This window comes from Chinchilla lanigera, unplaced genomic scaffold (genome assembly GCF_000276665.1).
Source record: "Chinchilla lanigera isolate Chin_1 unplaced genomic scaffold, ChiLan1.0 scaffold00070, whole genome shotgun sequence".
In the NCBI taxonomy this organism is placed as follows: domain Eukaryota; kingdom Metazoa; phylum Chordata; class Mammalia; order Rodentia; family Chinchillidae; genus Chinchilla; species Chinchilla lanigera.
Genome location: NW_004955471.1, coordinates 12,208,098 through 12,227,479, shown reverse-complemented (window position 1 = coordinate 12,227,479; position 19,382 = coordinate 12,208,098). Strand labels below are relative to the sequence as shown.

At 39.8% G+C, this 19,382-nt stretch overlaps 1 protein-coding gene across 1 annotated transcript in view; it reads left to right on the top strand.

Annotated features, from left to right (window-relative positions):
* Smarca5 (SWI/SNF related, matrix associated, actin dependent regulator of chromatin, subfamily a, member 5) overlaps positions 1-19,382 on the top strand; it is a gene marked incomplete in the record, with an annotated part of 33,758 nt that overhangs the window by 12,740 nt on the left and 1,636 nt on the right. Inside the window, 17 exon segments of the mRNA XM_013522910.1 lie at positions 451-606; positions 702-833; positions 2,326-2,394; positions 5,066-5,175; positions 7,026-7,252; positions 9,369-9,490; positions 9,568-9,720; positions 11,243-11,375; positions 12,442-12,590; positions 12,783-12,902; positions 13,647-13,757; positions 14,018-14,131; positions 14,465-14,587; positions 15,525-15,657; positions 16,493-16,611; positions 17,159-17,371; positions 19,014-19,121. Of these exon segments, the coding sequence (XP_013378364.1) occupies positions 451-606; positions 702-833; positions 2,326-2,394; positions 5,066-5,175; positions 7,026-7,252; positions 9,369-9,490; positions 9,568-9,720; positions 11,243-11,375; positions 12,442-12,590; positions 12,783-12,902; positions 13,647-13,757; positions 14,018-14,131; positions 14,465-14,587; positions 15,525-15,657; positions 16,493-16,611; positions 17,159-17,371; positions 19,014-19,121 (2,292 nt within the window).

Below are 19,382 nucleotides of genomic sequence, written 5' to 3'. Positions count from 1 at the left end.
TTGCTTTTGTTTTGGAGCTCACTTACTCATTTGTTTAGTTTCTTACCTATAAAATGAGAATAATAACAGCAATGTGTTAATACCTCTGTGAACCTTAAAGGCGTGAAATTGCTTATTGCAAACTATCCTTCAGTCTTCTTGCATCATGCTAAAAAATCCTGTTATGTAAGGATTTCAAAGCCTACTAGGTCTGTAGAAAGAAGACATTTTAAGACTTCGGTTGTTGAATTTTGTACAGATTAACTTTGTCAGTTTCTTTTTTCAACTTGCAATTCTGACACATAAATGACTATGGAGGTTATTTTAGTGATAGAAAAGCTAGTTCTAAATGCTTGTATACTTCCTCTGTTCCCCTTTAATATCTTTTATGTATCAAGTTACTTGTCATTAGTAAATTTAACATATAATTGTTTCTGAATAATGTGATTCCTTTTTTCTCTTTCCCCACAGGCTGCTTTTGTCAGAGATGTTCTGTTACCAGGAGAATGGGATGTATGTGTAACATCTTATGAAATGCTTATTAAAGAAAAGTCTGTGTTCAAAAAATTTAACTGGAGATACTTAGTTATAGATGAAGCTCACAGAATCAAAAATGAAAAGTCTAAGGTAATGTGATAGTTACATGTGAAAGTCATTTTTGCCTTTATTTGAAAATGGGATCCATTTCAGAGTATTCTGATGATAGACTTTGGTTCTTTCAGTTGTCAGAAATAGTGCGAGAGTTCAAGACCACAAACCGACTACTGTTAACTGGAACACCTCTTCAGAACAACTTGCATGAGCTCTGGTCACTTCTTAACTTTCTATTGCCAGATGTGTTTAATTCCGCTGATGTAAGTATTTCTGGTTGTTTTCTAATTAACAGTACTGTTTAGTGCTATACGTTTTTATAGTAGACTTGCTTACCTTTCTTTCTGTGTGCTTCTAATCATTAGTTGTTTGTGCTTTTGTGTTACTAACCTGTTACTCATCTATCAAGTTGTCTGCATTTTGAGAATTTACTTTTGAGACTATTTCAGTCTCATTTCAAATCAGTTTTTCTCCATTTTTTTTTTTTTTTTTTAATTTTAAAAATAAAAGGAGGAAAACATTAACAGACAGACAACATTTTACAAAGTAGCAAAAGAACAGTTGTTTTCTCCATTTGGAATGGGACAACTTCTCACTTCTGTTTGGGCCTCATGTGGGTCTAGCTTTGTGTTTGGAGTTCTAGTGGAGTGTTACGTTTTCAGACTACTAAGCGCATTCTTGAATAAATTTTATGTACCTCACATTACCTGTGTTTTGAGGTTCAGAGATGGTTTTCATGTGTGGTAAGATCTGTCTAATCTCTTACAGTATGGTCTAACAAAGTTCATGAAAATCTGTAAAATTCTTCAGATCATTAGCACTAGTAGAAATAAACGGTGGTCACAGTGGTTAACTACTCATTGTACCTCGGAACATAATTTGTATATCAAGAGTGTGTGCTATTAGTAATGGTAGTGTTCTGCTGGGCCAGGACTCAGTTCTGAGCCTCTGCTCCCACCGCTAGAGCAGGGAGTGCCTGGGACCGTGTGCAAGAGCTCCATATTAGCGCACTCAGCGGATAGCTACAAAGTGTGTGCGTTTTGGTTTGTTGTGTTTGTTGTGTTTGTTTGGAAATAATAGAGAAAATTACAAAATGATATTTAAACTCAGTTTTGTTTTTATGTACTTTGTTGTTTTAGGGAGAATTTATTTTTCTTACTACATTGACGTTTTTGTTTATTAATCTCTATTAAAGCTTTGTTTTTGTTATAATAATGAATTATGAGATTGTGGTCACTCAAAGCAAATATACAAATATACCTTGAAGAGGTAAGGATAAAGAATGGTCTCTCTTTATTCAAATACTAATGAGATGATGTATACTTTTAGTGAGTTACTTAAAATTGATATTACTCTGGAAACTATATTTGAACGTTGTAATTATTCTTGTAGAGCTTGCTGAGTTGGCTGTGGTGTCTTATGCCTATAATCTCAGCACTCGGGAGGCTGAAGCAAGAGGATCACTGTGAGCTTAAGGCCAGCCTGGGTTACATAGCGAGACCCTGCCTCAAAAAAAAAACCTTTTTGCTATTTTAATTCTACTGTGAAACTTTGTTTTTACGAAAAATATGTAGGAAGTGATTTCTAAAGTGGTTTCTAAACTACTTCTAAAATTCGTGAAAATGACACCTGAAAATAGGAGCTAGAACTAAATGGTTTTTATGAATCACAACTCGGATATACTAATTCTAGAAATTGTCCTTCTAGGTGACATCACAGGGCACCATTAATATGATATTTTGTTTGTTTATATAGGACTTTGATTCCTGGTTTGATACGAACAACTGCCTTGGGGATCAAAAGCTAGTAGAGAGGCTTCATATGGTAGGTATTGTGCAGTACTATTAAAGCATAACTCCAGTGGGAAAAAGGGTGCAGTTTTACATTAGCTTGTTTTCCTGTTAACAGAAAGCAGAAGGGCTTTAGAATTGGGTTGTTTAAATTCTTCCACTTAACTGTCTGCTCTTATAATGGGCATAGTGAGTGATGCATGGTGGTTTCAGTGTTAGAACCTAAGGTGAAATGTTAGCTTAATGAAGGAAGAAAGTAATGTCTGAGTTCCAAAGGCATAGCTGGGGAAATGACTAACATAACCTTTAAGCTTCGTTCCATTTACATCTCATGGGAGAATCTAACAAGTTTACTTCCAAAAGAGCTAGTGATCTGTCCGTTGTTGTAGTGGCAGTGCGCAGTACTTTTTTGTGAGCGGAGGTGGTATTATGGCTTTGTTTTGATGCATGCCTCTGTTCCTGGCTGTGAAAGTTGACAAGGAAAAGTAGGTAGAGAAGTTCCTCTACTGGATCTTGAGGTCTCGATATGCTGGTAAGCAGGATACAGTAGGCCCTTGTACGCATGTCATAGGAGGTCCTTCATAACCCCTTGCTGGGACCTTCTGCATCTTGGCAGTTCGGTCTGGACTGTAGTGGAGGTGTGGGGAAAGAGTGAAGGTTTGCAGAAGGGAAGAGAAGGTTTCCCAGTGTTTTACAGTATTTGATAGCAGTCCTGGCACCTTTATGTATTAGGTGCTGCTCATAATGTGCCTCCAGTGTGACAACAAAAATGTCTCTGAATATTACAGGTGTCCCTGGGAGGCAAAGTCATGCCCGACCCCTTTGTGACCTAACCTTTTTAACACAGCCCCAACTTCTCTTTCCTTTCTTTACACATAGAATTTAGTTTGATAATACTGCTGACCTCACTGTCACTTTTCTGTAGACATTATAATTCCAGTCTGTTTATTGTTTTTGCTACATCTAGAATCCCCTTTCCTGAGTTTTTAACTAATCCCTAGCCCAAGACCTTGTGATAGCGTGTTCTTTATTGAACAGCTCTGGAGAAGCCGGCTAGATGCTTTTGTGTATTCTATTTTTAGTAATCTGAGCATTCTGACAATTTAGAACATTGTGTAGGGTGCTGAAATGATTCACAAGTGTTCCTTGCTAGATTTTAAGCACAAAGGTAGGGGGACAGATTTTACAGTTGTATACCTAGTGTAATGCTTGACTTTAATGGATACTTCCTATGTAAATCATAAGGTGCTTTAACATTCTGTGTGCTGAGATTTCTGGTAAATATTTGAAGGTGATCACCAAGGAACCTTTCTTTCTTTAGTAGGCATGCAGGTGTCTATCCCTTTGTTTAGATGTACTTACTCCAGGGTTGTGGTGGTGCACGCAGTCTTTGAGGGCCTGGGGGGTGGAGTCGCTTTATCACCCTTCCTGCCCTTTGCCCTTACCTGTGCACTCCTGGTTTCCTTTCACAAACAGCAGGGTCCTTAAGGTGAGACATTGAGACTGCCTGACAGCAGACCCTAGCAGTTCTGGCAAACCTGTTCCTTTTGTTCAGAGCAGTGTGAAGGGTTTTATCAGGCCAGAGAGGAGAGATCTGGTGGCCACTTCTGCTTTGTCCTGATCTTCACTCTCAAATTGCCAATCTAGTGGCTACGGTCCTGCAGTGAAGGGGAGATTAGGAGGAAGGTAACCTAATTGTCGGTTGTCTAATGCTTTAACCAACCCCTCAGTCTCCCACCTCGAGCCGCGCCTACAGTTTATATTTTCATAGTGGAAAGTGTATGGAGTGGCTGGGTGATTTCTTCATGGTTTTCCTTTGGGTTGACACGTAGCTGGGCAGCTCTAGAAGACAGCCGGGGCGCTCAGGGCCTGACCACAAGTGTACTAGATTGTATATACACAGTTAACTGAGCCAGTGTATCCTTACCAATTTCAAGTTTGTTTTGGAATATAGTCAGAGTTTTCATAAACCAGTATAACTAGAACAAATGAAGGTACAAATAAAAGTTGTTAGTTTTATAGGTATTTAAAACTTACTGTTATATACCACATGAATGTTTTACAAACAGGATGCATAAAAGGAATCAGTTATCAGTGGGAATATGTTGAACGAGTCCCTGAGTACAAAGTTAAAAATAACAGGTGAAACGAATGCATGGTGTTTAAAGTTAGAGCATTGCTTACTCGGGGAGGAAAGGGTGGAGACAGGCTGGGAGGGCACAGATGAGTCTGGGTGCTCTGTTTACCTGGGTGGTGATCATGGAGATGATGACGTAGTTATGTTTGTGTGAGGAAAACTGATTATACAGTCTTGATTTGTGTACCTTAGATATGGTCTGCTTGCACAAATTAAGATAGTAAATTTTAAAACTAACTGTAAAGAGCTGTTAGTGTGGACCGGGCATTTACTAAACAATATTAGACAATCTGTGTGCAAGTAATTAGTTTTAAACCTGAGAGGTAGTGAATGTTGAAATAGTGTACTATTTTTTCCATTCCATGTGAGTGTAGCAGATATATATAATGTACTGAATAAATAATGAAATTTTATGATTAGCCTCCAGGAACCCAGTGATAATAAGTTACATAGTTGGAGCAGAGAACCTGAAATGCACGTGACCATGTGTATTTAATAGACGATGTTAAGATTCGGAAGTCCTGTCGGTGTCAGAGATAAGGCCGTCTGTCCTTCCGTTCTTTCTCAGGTTCTGCGCCCCTTCCTGCTCCGTCGAATCAAGGCTGACGTTGAGAAGAGTTTGCCGCCGAAGAAGGAAGTGAAGATCTATGTGGGGCTCAGCAAGATGCAGAGGGAATGGTGTGTGCTCAAGGGTCCCCGTCACTGCCCCTCCCTCGGTGTTGGGAGCATGCTGAACTTGTGGTTCTGAAGTCCAAAAGCTGGTTTTGGGTTTAATTCAGCAAGAATGCATATAAAGCATGGGATTTTAAAGAGGACATTGGTGGTGTAGGTGAATTGGTGGTTTGTAAATATTGGGCAATGGATTTGTGCTAGCCTCTGAAGGAGTTGTAGATTATAGAGGAAAAACTTGAGTGCTTTTTCCAGTACCTCATAAAACATTTATTTAGACTTTTCCATTCTGAGCTGAAATTTTATTTTAGGCAGATTAAATGTCCTTTTGTGAAATGATGGTGATAATACATATAATACATAATTTTAAGCATCTTTATAGGACAAAATTTTAAAAATGAAAACCTAGGGTTTGTTTTTACCTAAAAGTTTTATAGGTATATGATACTTAAAAGCCTAGAAACCACTGACTTCGTTGTATTATTTTTTTTTAGTAGCTAGAAAGCGCCACATAACTTAGCAGTGTAAAGTGGCTACTGGAAAAGATTCTGTTACCTTGGCATAGATTGGTTGTAAGAGTAGTGTGCTCAGAGGAGGGAAATGAACTATAGCCCACCGTATTCTTCACTGTTCTGATACCATATTAAGTATATTGAACTCCATGCCTCTGAGAGTATTGCAAGGGGTTGGAGTTGAAAAGGCATTGAAAGTGCATTGGATATCATGGAGAGAACTGGGCGGTGTTGTCTGGGAGAGAGAGGTCTACTGCAGAAGTAGGCTGCCTTCAGTGTGCTCAAAACTGGAGAAAGACTTTCATGGGGTAGCAGAGATGACAGGTTTGTCTGTCTCTCCTTTACTGATACACACACACACGTGCATGTATATGTCTAACATAGGCCTGCAGCATGAGTCAGTATAAGTGAAGACAGGTCCTTTGATGAATCAGAATTTGAGTGAGCTCTGCCTTGAGTATTTCGTGCCCACAGGTGAAGTGTTGAAGGACAGATGGCTATGTATTTTGTTCAGTGGATCCAGAGTCTCACTAAAACTTCAGTGTTGAAACAAATGACTCATTCTTTCAGGAAAATGTCCAGATTTTTAGAATATATTAGTGGCTTTTTACAGTTTGGCCTACGCCTATGGCTTTCACCTCACAGACCTCGTATCTCCCCTCTACTATGTATTTCTGGTTAATTTAGATCAAATTGTACTGTACTTACCTTAGTGCCCATCTCTGATTCTTCCTGCCTCCCAGGTATTAGGGCACTTACCCAAATGCTGCACTAACTGCGTGGCGTGTAGCACCCTCATATCACGTAACGAAGGGTAAGTCAGAGAGCGCCATCTTAGATGACTTTGTAGCCCTGCAAACAGTGTATTTAACACAAACTAAGACAGCAAGAAAAGCACTAGGTGGTGTGACCTCCCGGGACCATTGCTGTGTATATGGCCAGCTGGCCGAGTTGTCATGTGCCTGACCATGAATGAGTAGTGGCTCTGATGTCGTGAAATACTGTAAACTAAACTTACACTTAATATCGTCATTTTAAGTTTTATTTAATTGTTTCAAAATAAATGTTTTATTACACTGCTTTAATCCTCTAAAGGAAACTGTTTTGTACTTTTAAAATAATCATGTCTTTAAGGCCCAGGGCATTTAAGTATGAACACTGAAGCACTATGGGCAATTAAAAAAAGCACTAGGAAACAGAGATTATAGGCGATACATTCTACCTTAGAAGTCGATGGATTGTTTCTTAGAGGTATTTTGGTTGAGGTAGGCCAGGGGATTAAAATGTGACGTGGGCACGGCTTTGCAGGAGCATGTGCGACCTCTTCAGATGTTTTTCTTTCCATAGGTACACTCGGATATTAATGAAGGACATCGATATACTGAACTCCGCAGGGAAGATGGACAAGATGAGGTTACTGAACATCCTAATGCAGCTGAGGAAATGCTGTAATCATCCGTACCTCTTCGATGGAGCTGAGCCTGGTCCACCTTATACAACAGATATGCATCTAGTTACCAACAGTGGCAAAATGGTGGTGTTAGACAAGTTGCTCCCTAAATTAAAAGAACAAGGTATCTGTGTTACTGGTATCAAGTGGAGATGTAATAAAACTTAAAATTCGAGTGGGAAAATGAACAGAACACTACGCTTTGAAATAAATCTTCTGATGCCTTCTAAAGTTGAAATGTGAAACACTAGAAGAATTTCTATTCTTTATCCGATTGAAGCTTCCCTGAACTGCCTAGTTTTAGGCCTTAAATCTCTTAGAAGGTGACAGATAATAAAAGCAGCCACAGTCCTTGGTTTTGAGGAGAGTTCTCATTTTATACGTGCTTTCCTCCAAATTTCAGCTTTCTGTCATAAAATGTGAAGACTGCGCCTTCATCTGTACGCAGTTCTCAGATCCTTCATTAGACAATACTGTTGTGCTTGTGATACTGATTTTCAATTCTTTGTGTGGCTTTAACATTCTAACTAAAATTCACATGTCGCTGGGCGTGGTGGTGCACACCTGTAATCCCAGCGCTCAGGAGGCTTAGGCAGGAGGACTGTCATGAGTTCTTGGCCAGCCTGAATTACATAGCAAGACCCTGTCTCAAAAAAAAGAAAAAAATTTTTTTCTGTGGACTCAAAACATTTTTCTTTAGAGCATCTGAGTTATTTTATTTTGAAAATGAGTATGTCAGTAATATGTGTTACAGGCATGTTTAAATCGTATGGATGTAGAGAACATAGTGTGAAGAAAGTTTCAGCAGTGATAACCAATATAAAACTTTATAGTATGCTTGCTTTTCTTTTCCTAGTTTAACTGAAGTAAACCCCAGGTATAGCATTTCTGTTTGGTTTTTTTGTTGTTGTTGTTTGTTTGTTTATTTATGGCACCAGGATTGAACTCAGGACCTTGTGCTTGCCAGGCAGGTGCTGTGCTGCTGAGCTATAGCCTCGGCATCATCTCATAAATCACTCACTATCTGATTCTTTTATTTAATTTTTTTTGGTACTGGAAATTGAACGTAGGACCTTGTGCTTGCCAGGAAGACCCTTGTGCCGCTGAGCTATATCCCCAGCCCAGTCTGGCTCTTTTAAAGATAGGAAACACCACTCTTACCAAAACTAAATGACTATAGCATCAGATACTTTTATATTTAAAATTTTTCTTTTTGTGTTTCACTATGTGATTTTGTTAGGAAAATAGACAAATCTTTGATACTACTATCAGAAATATATTGTGCAAGAAAAGGTAGGGGTGTACATCAGTGCTTACTTAGTATTTAGGGGGCCTTGGGTTCGATCCCTAGCACCACAGACAAAACAGCAAAAAAATGTTGTAAGACTTGTCCATCAGTCAGTTTACTTTTTAGTTTTCTTTTGTACCTTTCAAAAAAATACAATATATTAGACTCCATAGGGAAATGGAAAATGTTACACATTTTGAAGTGTAAAAGTGTGTCAGTCTCAGGCTCCGAGACAGGATCATTTCATAATCATTACTTTTAAAGATTTCTTTGTCACCATATATTCTAAAGAAGGCAGTCATAATTTGAATCATGGAAGGTAAGTGAAGGACTTTCAGGGTAGATGTAAAGCGTACATTTAAGGTCCTTTTGAGTTAAAATAGGTCTTTAAACATTCTAGAGGTGCAGGTGTGCGTTGTGGGATTTTTTTTTTTTTTTTTGAGACAAGGTTTTGCTACATAGTTCAGGCTGGCCTTGAACTCAGTGTGTAGCCCAGGCTGGCCTTGAACTCATGGCAGTCCTCTGCCTCAGCCTCCTGAGGCTTGTACCACCGCTCCTGGCCATGAAGATTATTTTTAAATATATGCGAGGTAAAACTTCAAAGAAACTAGCAAATGAGAAACTTCAAAGCTAATGACTGTCTCAGCTTCTGGGATGGCAAGACTTCCCAAATTAGAGAGAAACGGCCCGTTTCGTGTACCTCAGTGTACTGTCCAGGTCTTACCCTGTCTTTCTGTATTTCCCCTTCCCTCCTCTTTTCCTCTCTTTCCCTTCCTGTTGGGGCCACAAGTGGAGGTGGAGCGTGTGAGTAGGTAATGATGCCAGCTCTTCCTTTATAACTAGATAGGCGCGTAACTGGGAGTTAGGGGCTGATGTCTTAGTCCCGGTGTGGTTGTGCGCTGGCTTTCCTGCCTCTCAGCCTCCTGTAATGGACTGCTGTCCTCACTGACAGGCTCGCGGGTGCTCATCTTCAGCCAGATGACGCGAGTGCTGGACATCCTGGAAGACTACTGCATGTGGAGAAACTACGAGTACTGTAGGTTGGATGGGCAGACACCGCATGATGAGAGACAGGTGAGTGAGATTCTGGGGAGGGAAGAGTTTAAAAGTCAGATGAAGTCTTCTGACATCATTTTATTTTATATCCTCAGGACTCTATCAATGCGTACAACGAACCAAATAGCACAAAGTTTGTTTTCATGTTAAGCACGCGTGCTGGTGGCCTTGGCATCAATCTTGCTACAGCCGATGTAGTGATTTTATACGATTCAGATTGGAATCCCCAAGTCGATCTCCAGGCTATGGTAAGAGAGAACAAATACATTCTGTGCTTAGTAAGACGTTTCAGTTAAGGGAACCTAACCCTACACATGGCAGAGATTTATCTCTGTCCGTTCAGTTTTTTCTGAACTAATGGTGCAGTGAGAGCATTTGGAAGACCGCCTTCCTTGCCTGTGAGTCTCAGGTGTCCAGCGCACGGCCCAGCCTTGTGCCATACTTCCTGTGGGCAGGATGGGGAGGAGGGAGCTGAGCGCTGCCCAGGAACTGTGTGCCAGTCAGACCTGAAAGTGCTCTCACGTTGACCAGCCAGAACTGAGGTGCTGCTCAGCAGCCTACACGGGAATTGGTAAGGGAGAGTGGTTGTGTCCGAGGAGGAAGGAGAAAAGGATTTGGTGAGCGTCTAGCCTGTGCACTCAGATGCTGAAGTTTCATGCCAGTGTGTGGGAGTATCTGGTCAGATCAGAAAGATCATTACATTGAGAAAATTAATAATTGTGGATTAATGTGAAAACTTAATAGATTCCTAAGTTTGATCCTGCTAATGACTTGATCCATGATGTTCGTGGCTGTAAATCCAACTGTTAAATCTTTGGCCTTGGTCATTTTCATCCCGTATTCTGTAAAGGTAGCTGGGGAAAATGAGTGTGTTGAGCTGGGCATGGTGGTTCACACTTGTAATCCTAACACCCTGGGAAGCTGAGGCAGGAGGATTCCAAGTACTAGCCGGCCCTGCCAATTCGGTGACATAGCAAGATTCTGTTTCAAAAAAAGGGCTGGGAGTGTAGCTCAATGTGAAGACATTGCTTTCAATCCCTAGTACTACACTTATACACAGAAGTTAACAAAATGGCATTCAAATTAATTTTACTATTTGTATTTAGTAAATAAGGTAATATTTAAGGCAAGGGTTTTTATATTATGAAATTCCTTTTTTCATACCACTTCTTTCCCTTATAACATTAGAAAATAAGGTAGAAAAAACATTATGAATTAAAAAACCCAAGAAAAAAGATTTTCTGTACTAGGGATTGAACACAGGGCCAGTGACACTGAGCAGCATCCTCAGACTTCGTTTTTTATTTTGAGAAAAGATCTTGGTAGGTTATCTGTGCTAGGTTTATGTTCGGGATCCTCCTGCTTGAACCTTGCAGTCTGCTGGGACTGCAGGGGTGATTCACTATACCTGGCTAAGAGAAGAGTTCTAAAAATATTTTAAGAAAAACGATCAGGGTTTTCCTTGTGAGATAACCAGTAAGTTCAAACTGAGAGGTAAAGAAATATGCAGTGTGAATTTATTCCATTATAGGTTTTGGGTTACTTCTTGGTTTTTGAGACAGAGTCTTGCTGTGTTGACCAGCCTGTTCTTGAATCCACGGTGTCACACTGGTTGGCCTTGAAGTCTCGGTGATACGCGTGCCTTGGACTCCCACGGGCTGGGATTGCAGGGGTGCGCTACCACGCCTGGTTCCCAGCATGGTCTACAAGCATTGTACGAATTACTGATACGACTTCTAAAGTATATTCACAATAACGTAATTCACTTAGGACCGAGCACATAGAATTGGACAAACCAAGACGGTCAGAGTGTTCCGCTTTATAACTGATAACACCGTAGAAGAAAGAATAGTAGAGCGTGCGGAGATGAAACTCAGGCTGGATTCAATTGTCATTCAGCAAGGTGAGCCCTAGCACTTTAAAAATTCATTAAGTTGCGTCAACACCATCTTTTTTTTTTTAGGACATTGTTTTTATTAAGCTTCTGTTGTGTCACAGTGGCAGCCAACAAGTTACTTGTGTTCCAGAAATAACAAACGTTAGTTTTATTATTATGCTTTGGGCTCTGAAAAGCTGAGGTATGAGGATTGATTCTGCCAGTTAGCTGTTGTCTTCCGCCACTTGAGCCTCTTACACCGTCTGTTAAGTAGGGGCAAAAGTCCGTTCCGAAGTTTTAAGGAGTTGGAGGGCTCTGCCTAATGCTCAGCATGGTGTATGTTCAGTAGGGCTGTGGTGACTGTGATTTTGAAGCATTGTTGATTATTCTGGGCGGTACTAAAGAAATACCAATCTGCTTTTCCTCTTTTTTGTCAACTGCAACTGTTTATTGTCCCAGGACTGCTTCTGATGCCTAGAGATGCGGGGGTTACTGGAGCTGGCAAGTGTTCTGTTTTCAGGACCTTTTTTACAGCTTGTTGGGGGTTGCTCAGGGGAACAGAGGATGAGGGTGGGATTTCATTTTGGATTCCTTAAAGCTGACATGGCCTTCTCACTCCAGATCGGCCTTGTAAGAAGGACGTAATTTTGATGCCTGTGTTTTTGAAAACAATTATTAGGTTGCCTGCATTATTACCAATTGAAGATCATCTCTCCTTTATTGACGTTGAGTTTCTAATATGACAAAAATAAAGTCTCAAGAGTTTCAGTTTTTCAGATCAGTTCAGCTTCAGAAACTTAAAATATTTTAGTTCGCACACAAAGAAATTTGTGGAGTTTTCCTATGCATAGTTTTGGTATTGAAATCTGAATTATTTATTCCACACATGAATGTATTTCATTGAGACAATATACAGTTGGTGACATCACATAAAACAAATCCTAAAAACGTTTCAAGATTAACTGAAAGTTTGGCAATACATTTAAGGTAAAAATGAAAAGTGGAGACAAGGTTGTAAGGTATCATCTTAACATTTAATATTTCGTGTCTCCAGTGGGATATGGATCACATTACACAACACAATCTCTTTCAGGGAGGCTTGTGGATCAGAATCTGAACAAAATTGGGAAGGATGAGATGCTTCAAATGATTCGCCATGGGGCAACACATGTGTTTGCCTCAAAGGAGAGTGAGATCACTGATGAGGATATCGATGGCATTTTGGAGAGAGGCGCAAAGAAGGTGAGGTGGAAATGAGGTGACAGTGCTGCTGATTGGACGTGTTTTAGAGCAGAGTCCTTGTTTCATGAATTAATTCTTACTTCTGTGAAAAGCTTTTGTGTACTGTAGATTCTAATTCGCTTTTACTGTGAGTCTCATAGTTCTTTCTGTTCTTGTTCTCACTTGAATGATGCATTTTCTTGTGCTGTGTAGACTGCTGAGATGAATGAAAAGCTCTCCAAAATGGGTGAAAGCTCGCTGCGAAATTTCACAATGGATACAGAGTCAAGTGTGTACAACTTTGAAGGAGAGGACTACAGAGAAAAACAAAAGGTATTTCAGAAAGAGCGTTCTTTTGTGGAAGCTTTATCTTACTGGAAATGTGCACTTTCAAATATTCGATGTTACACCTTGTAATTTCATCTCAAGCAGCAGCCATTTTTATTTATTCGCATCTAAATCTTTTTCATTATGTAAAATTTGAAACTGGTTTTTCATTTGATAAAATCAGAAATACTATTAAAGTTTATATAATGAAGCTTATTGTATGTTGTTGAAACATTCTTGTATGGGTTGAATATAATAGTTGACATATTTGAAAATGAAAATGGCAAACAATTGTTTTAAGCTGCTTCATTAAATAAAAGAAGTAACAGAAGGAGAGTTTCTTAAATTTCATTGTACTTAGCAATAGAGAGATTGGAACATGCCGATGGAGTAGGAGAAAAACGAATTCTACCCAGACTTGCCCTTGTTGTCACTTAGACTACGCATCCTCAGGTGTCTTTCTAGGTTATGCATATCTCTGTATTTTCCTTCTAATCTGGGCGGCAGCATACACTGCAACGTTCCAGCAAAATTACTCATTTGGGCAGGAAGTGGTAGAAATTTTTCACCAGTTAGTAGACACTTAGGTGTTAATTACATAGTATTGCACAAAATATTACAGTCCTGCCCTTACAGAACTTACTGTCCAGGATTATGTCAGTATCTTTCATTTACCAGCATCATTCTTAATTGTGATTTGTTACTACATGTAAAAAAAGCTGGTGATTTGAATTGTTTCCCACATGCTAGATTGCATTCACGGAGTGGATTGAACCCCCCAAACGAGAGAGAAAAGCTAACTATGCTGTTGATGCGTATTTCAGAGAAGCCCTTCGTGTTAGTGAGCCTAAAGCCCCCAAGGTAAGTGTCTTTACAACAAAATAGAATTGAGTTCCTACGTTTCGTGTGAGTACCTACACCTTCAGTTTTAAGGTTTTTATTTAAAATTTGATTTGACAGTTCATTTTTATTGGGAGATGCTCTTAGTTGCTTGGAGAACTGGCTGTCTTGGTTTATGAAACCAGAGGGCTAGGAGGAGATTTTTATTATTTATTTATTTATTGTCATTAAAATCATTACCATATATTTTTAATAGATAACATTTAAAAATTTTTTTTTAGGCTCCTCGACCCCCAAAACAACCCAACGTTCAGGATTTTCAGTTCTTTCCCCCACGTTTATTTGAATTACTGGAAAAAGAAATTCTGTATTACAGAAAAACTATTGGGTACAAGGTAATTGAAATTATCTACTTTATGTCGTTTTCTATCCAGAATCCATGAAAAGCAGAAGCATAGTTGTTAATAATTATTTAATTTCAGCTTGGTAGAGAAGAATATTTGCCATACCTAGTGGTGCATGTTTAGTATGTAAACTTTTGATTTCATTACAGTGAAAGAAAAAACTTCATGACTACCCCCTTTTTAGTGTAGTAAATGCAGCTGTGTGTTTTCTTTAATAGTTATATTGAAACTTGAGAACTAGGGTACCAGATACTTGACTAGGAACGTCATTTACCACATGCTCTTCCAGTGTATTGATTGACGGCACAGGGAAATCTCTCTTAGGTACCTCGAAGTCCTGATCTTCCTAATGCGGCACAAGCGCAGAAAGAGGAACAGCTTAAAATTGATGAAGCGGAACCCCTTAATGATGAGGAGTTAGAGGAGAAGGAGAAGCTTCTGACACAGGTATAGTCTCATTTAACACAGAATTCAGTCACAGTTGGTTTTTTTTTTTTTTTTTTTTTTTTTGGTTTTTCTCCGGTACCGGGAACCGAACTCACGACCTTGCGCTTGCCAGGCAGGCGCTTTTGCCGCTGAGCTAAATCCCCAGCCCCGAGTCACAGTTGTTTTGTGAGTAGTGTGTTAGCATGTGCTCAGGCATATAAAGTAAAGTTTCCACGTTCAGGATAGAATAGTTGGAGATGATAAAGTATGGATAAATGGTGTATTTGGATTATCACTAGTTATTGAGAAGATTATAGGTCTGCACTTGGTTGAGTAGGATTCCTTGTGCACACCTTATGCTGGTGTTCTTATCCTTCTGTGAGTCTTTGTTGTTGCTACCAAGTTACCATTCTCAGTTATAAATCTCTGCTTGTGTTTTGTTTTGTTTTTGAGACAGGCTCTCGTTACGTAGTTCAGGTTGGCCTCGAACTCACTATATGGCCCAGATTGGCCTCAGTTCTCCTTATTGTGCAGAGATACTCCTGCCTCAGCCTGTGGAGTGCTGGGATTATAGGCGTGCACCACCATGCCCAGCTCTCTGGGGTACTTTTAAAGCATCCTCTTAGACTCATTCAAGGTCTTTCAGAATCTGTCCTTTAACCTACCTTTAAAGCTGTGCTTTCTACTTTCCCACTTGTTCATCTTTGTTTTTTATTCACTGTCCATGACTAATTCCTGTTAATCCTTCAAAGGTTGGCAGAGCTTCCCATGCAGCATTCCTGCTCCTCCCCTTCAGAGCTGGTAGCTCAGCTGTCTGAGCCATATATGTGGTGTTGCTCAGTTTGTAAGGGGAGGTTACCGTTCTAAAACAACTGCCGTTGGACATTTTTCTGTTGTATTGAGAAACCTCTGTAAAGGGTAATGGCATTTTTCCTCCAAATTTTCTGCTACTTTTTAGGGATTTACCAACTGGAATAAGAGAGACTTTAACCAGTTTATTAAAGCTAACGAAAAGTGGGGTCGTGATGATATCGAAAATATAGCAAGAGAAGTGGAAGGAAAAACCCCAGAAGAAGTCATTGAGTACTCAGGTAATTCCTTTATCATTTGCTGTGCAAGTTGCAGGGTGTCAGAGTGCTACTGAGAGTGTCTTGTCTTAATCTAAGTTACGTTTCAGTCAGCTGAATTTTTCCAAAACATCATGCCTTGTAAGCTTCTAAAGCAAGTTAGAACAGATCTATCCCTAAAATTACATAATTGGTGTTTTGAGTTTTAAAAATTTTATTTATTTTTTGATTGTTTTTTGTTTTTGTTTGTTTTGGAGATAGGGTCTTGCTAAGTTCTCCAGGCTGTCTTCAAATTTGAGATCTTCCTGCCTATAATCCCAGCAAGTTGGAAGGCAGGGGCAGGAAGATGTTAAGGCTTGAGCTGATTTTTCTTTATTTTTTAAATGTTAGTCATACAGCCAAGAAAGGCAGAACAGGTCGTGGAATAATTATTTAAATTTTTATGTACTTCCTCTCCATCAGTTCTTTATTTTTTTGGTACTGGGAACCAAACTCAGGACCTTGCGCCTGCCAGGCTGGCGCTGTGCCGCTGAGCTGTGTCCCACCCTCTCCAGTTCTTAACTGTTGGTGTGTCTGTGCTTCTGTTCAGTTGGCTGTGTGTAGTTATTTTGGTGAGTCTGACTGGAATGTTAGCATAACAAAATTTAAGCACTGGTGGATAAATCATTCAGTACCTCTTACATTCTTAAACTCTAGGAAATTGAAAAATTAACATTGATTTATTACTGTGTAGTGTTAAGTGTGGGTTAAGTGGAAATGTTTCTTAATCTTCAGCAAATACATTACAGCACTTTAAAAAGTTACTTCTATTTATACCCTCCCACCCTGTCTCATCTGTCCAACTTCTGCTGTTGTATAGCTGTGTTCTGGGAAAGATGCAACGAGCTCCAGGACATAGAGAAGATCATGGCTCAGATTGAAAGGGGAGAGGCAAGAATTCAGAGGAGAATAAGCATCAAAAAAGCACTCGATACAAAGGTACTTTGTGTATTAATAAATACTACAGTTAATGTGCCTTCTGTCATGAGTTAATTTTTTTAAAGGAAAGCAAATGAGGGTTTAAAATTAAAAATTTCTTCAAAGAGAAACATTGAAAAATTGTAAATGTTTTCGGTATCATTTATTTGTCTTTGATTTACCATGTCTGAGGTGCTAGCTAGGATTCTGATCCCACTTTTGAGTCTGTTTCTTTTTGTAATAACAATGAACACAAGCCAGGTTTGGTGGCACATGCCTGTACTCCTAGCACTTGGGAGGCTGAAGTGGGAGGATCACTGTAAATTCGAGGCCAGCCTAGGCTCCATTGTCAGGCCAGCCTGAACTACACAGCGAAACTTTGTCTCCAAAAAAAGAAAAATAATGATTTAAAGATCTTGTAGGCAAAGGGTTATAGAATGTAGTTGTGGTTATCTGGATAGAAAATTCTGACTTTTTAAAAACAGCTTCTATATCATAATTATAGTAAAACTGAGTGTGAAATAGATTATATAGGATTTATATTTCATACAGTATCTGACTTTTATAGATTGGACGGTACAAAGCACCTTTTCATCAGCTCCGAATATCATACGGTACTAACAAAGGAAAAAATTACACAGAAGAGGAGGATCGCTTCCTGATCTGCATGCTTCACAAGCTTGGATTTGACAAAGAAAATGTATACGATGAGCTGCGACAGTGTATCCGCAACTCTCCTCAGTTCAGATTCGATTGGTTCCTGAAGTCCAGAACTGCCATGGTGAGTGCTCCAGGTCTGCTGTGTAACGCAGCAGCGCCCAGCATGCGGTGTTGGGGTTTGTTTTGTTTGTGTTTGTTTTTCTGTGGTACTGGGGAGTGAATTCAGGCTGTGAGGCTAGCCAAGCACTCTTCGATATCAGTGTTAACCAGGTTCTGCAGAAATTTCAACATGTTCAACTTCTGAACATGACGATGCTCTTGGTTTTGCAAGTGAGCAGATTTGTGTAGAGAAGATGAGGCATGTGCACATCGGATGGCGTGCTCGTTTTCTTGTGTGTTTCATTACCTGTGAAGTTGTCGCTTCAGCTTCTGCTCTGTAGGGTGATGACAGTGCTGTAAGGCTGTACTGGGTGAGCAGGGTTTAAACACCTTAGTATTTATAGCAGGAGCTCGTGTACTTACATCTCTCGTAAGATCACTCTGTACTTGGCGTGTAGTATCACAGTACTACATTTGACTGAAAATTCTTCAGAAGGCAAAACACTCCGTAAATATATAGGTAGATGAGTGATTGCTGTAAGCCCTCCTGGTATCTTTTTAAATAGAAGCAGCTTATTTAGTTCATCAGGGATAATGATTTTGTAGAGACTGTATAGCCAAGTGGTGGTGCGTGCCTTATAATCCCAGCACTGCAGAGGCTGAGGCAGAATGTTTGCTTGAAGTGCGAGGCCACATAGTTCAAGGCCAGCCTGAAGTCCATAGCAAGACAAAAAGTCAAAAATAAAAGAGAGTTGATGTCACTGAACACAGTGCATGGTATCAAATTGAGTTACTTCCTAACATGTTAAGGCACACAGAAAAATCTTAATACTTAGGCCACTAGGGTGATCACTGGGAGATAGCCCTCATCCAGGAGCCCACAGGGTTCAAACCTCAGCCTGCCTGTCACACATCGATGCTGTGTAGCCACAGCGCTCTGAAGAAGGGAAGGAGAGCTTCGGTGCTGTGACTTCCTGTCTTTGTGGCGTCTGTTTCTTCTGTTTCATAAGCACTTCCAGCGTCTGTGATGGGCGTCTGCAGAGGCTCACTCATTGCAGACACTGGCCCTGTGGGGGCCCGAGCTCCCCGCCCGGTTACACAGGTGCACTGCTGTCGTGTGGAGTATTGAAGCTCTAGTTGGTTTTGATCCTCAAGTATGTGTATTACTAACTTAAAAAAAATTGGTTATTAGTAGTATGGAATTCTCAGGCACAGGCAGTAAGTTACCAGAACTGGGTATAGGATAAGACTTGTTTGCACTGTTGTAATTCTTAAGAAAATGGACGTTATTATGAATAGTGCACAACAACATGGTTTTAAAAAATGACACAGAAACATGAAATAACCTTTTTTTTTCTTTTTGAGATAGGGTTTCACTATGCAGTTCAGGCCGGCTTTAAACTTGCTTTGTAGCCCAGGCTGGCCTCAGACTTGCAGCAATCCTCCTGCCTCAACCTCCTGAGTGCCAGGATTATAAAGTCCTCGTGGCATGGCTTGTATATGAAAATAGGTTATTTTGCTTGTCTTTAATGTCTGGGTGGGGATATAGAGTGGTTTTACATCATCTCTTGAAACATGCCTTTGTTTAATGATTGAAAACACGACAACTTGCAGGTGAAAATTTAGGTTTATTGTGTGCATTTATGATTCTGTTTATAACTCAGGAGCTGCAGAGAAGGTGTAACACCTTAATTACATTGATTGAAAGAGAAAACATGGAACTAGAAGAAAAGGAGAAGGCAGAGAAAAAGAAACGAGGACCAAAGCCTTCAGTAAGTTCTCATGAACATGGTGATGCGCAGGTTATGAAAATTTCACTTTTTACTTTTCAAGGCAGGGTCTTGCTGTGTAGTTCAACCAGGCTTTGAACTCACTGTGTAGTACAGGCTGGCCTTGAACTCACAGGGACCTCTTGCCTCAGCCTCCCAAGTGCTGGGATGACAAGTGTGTGCCATCATGCCTGCCTTGTTTTGTTTTTGTAAAGAAAATAATTATATCACTGAAAGTCTAAAAATTTAACTTGATTGCATTAG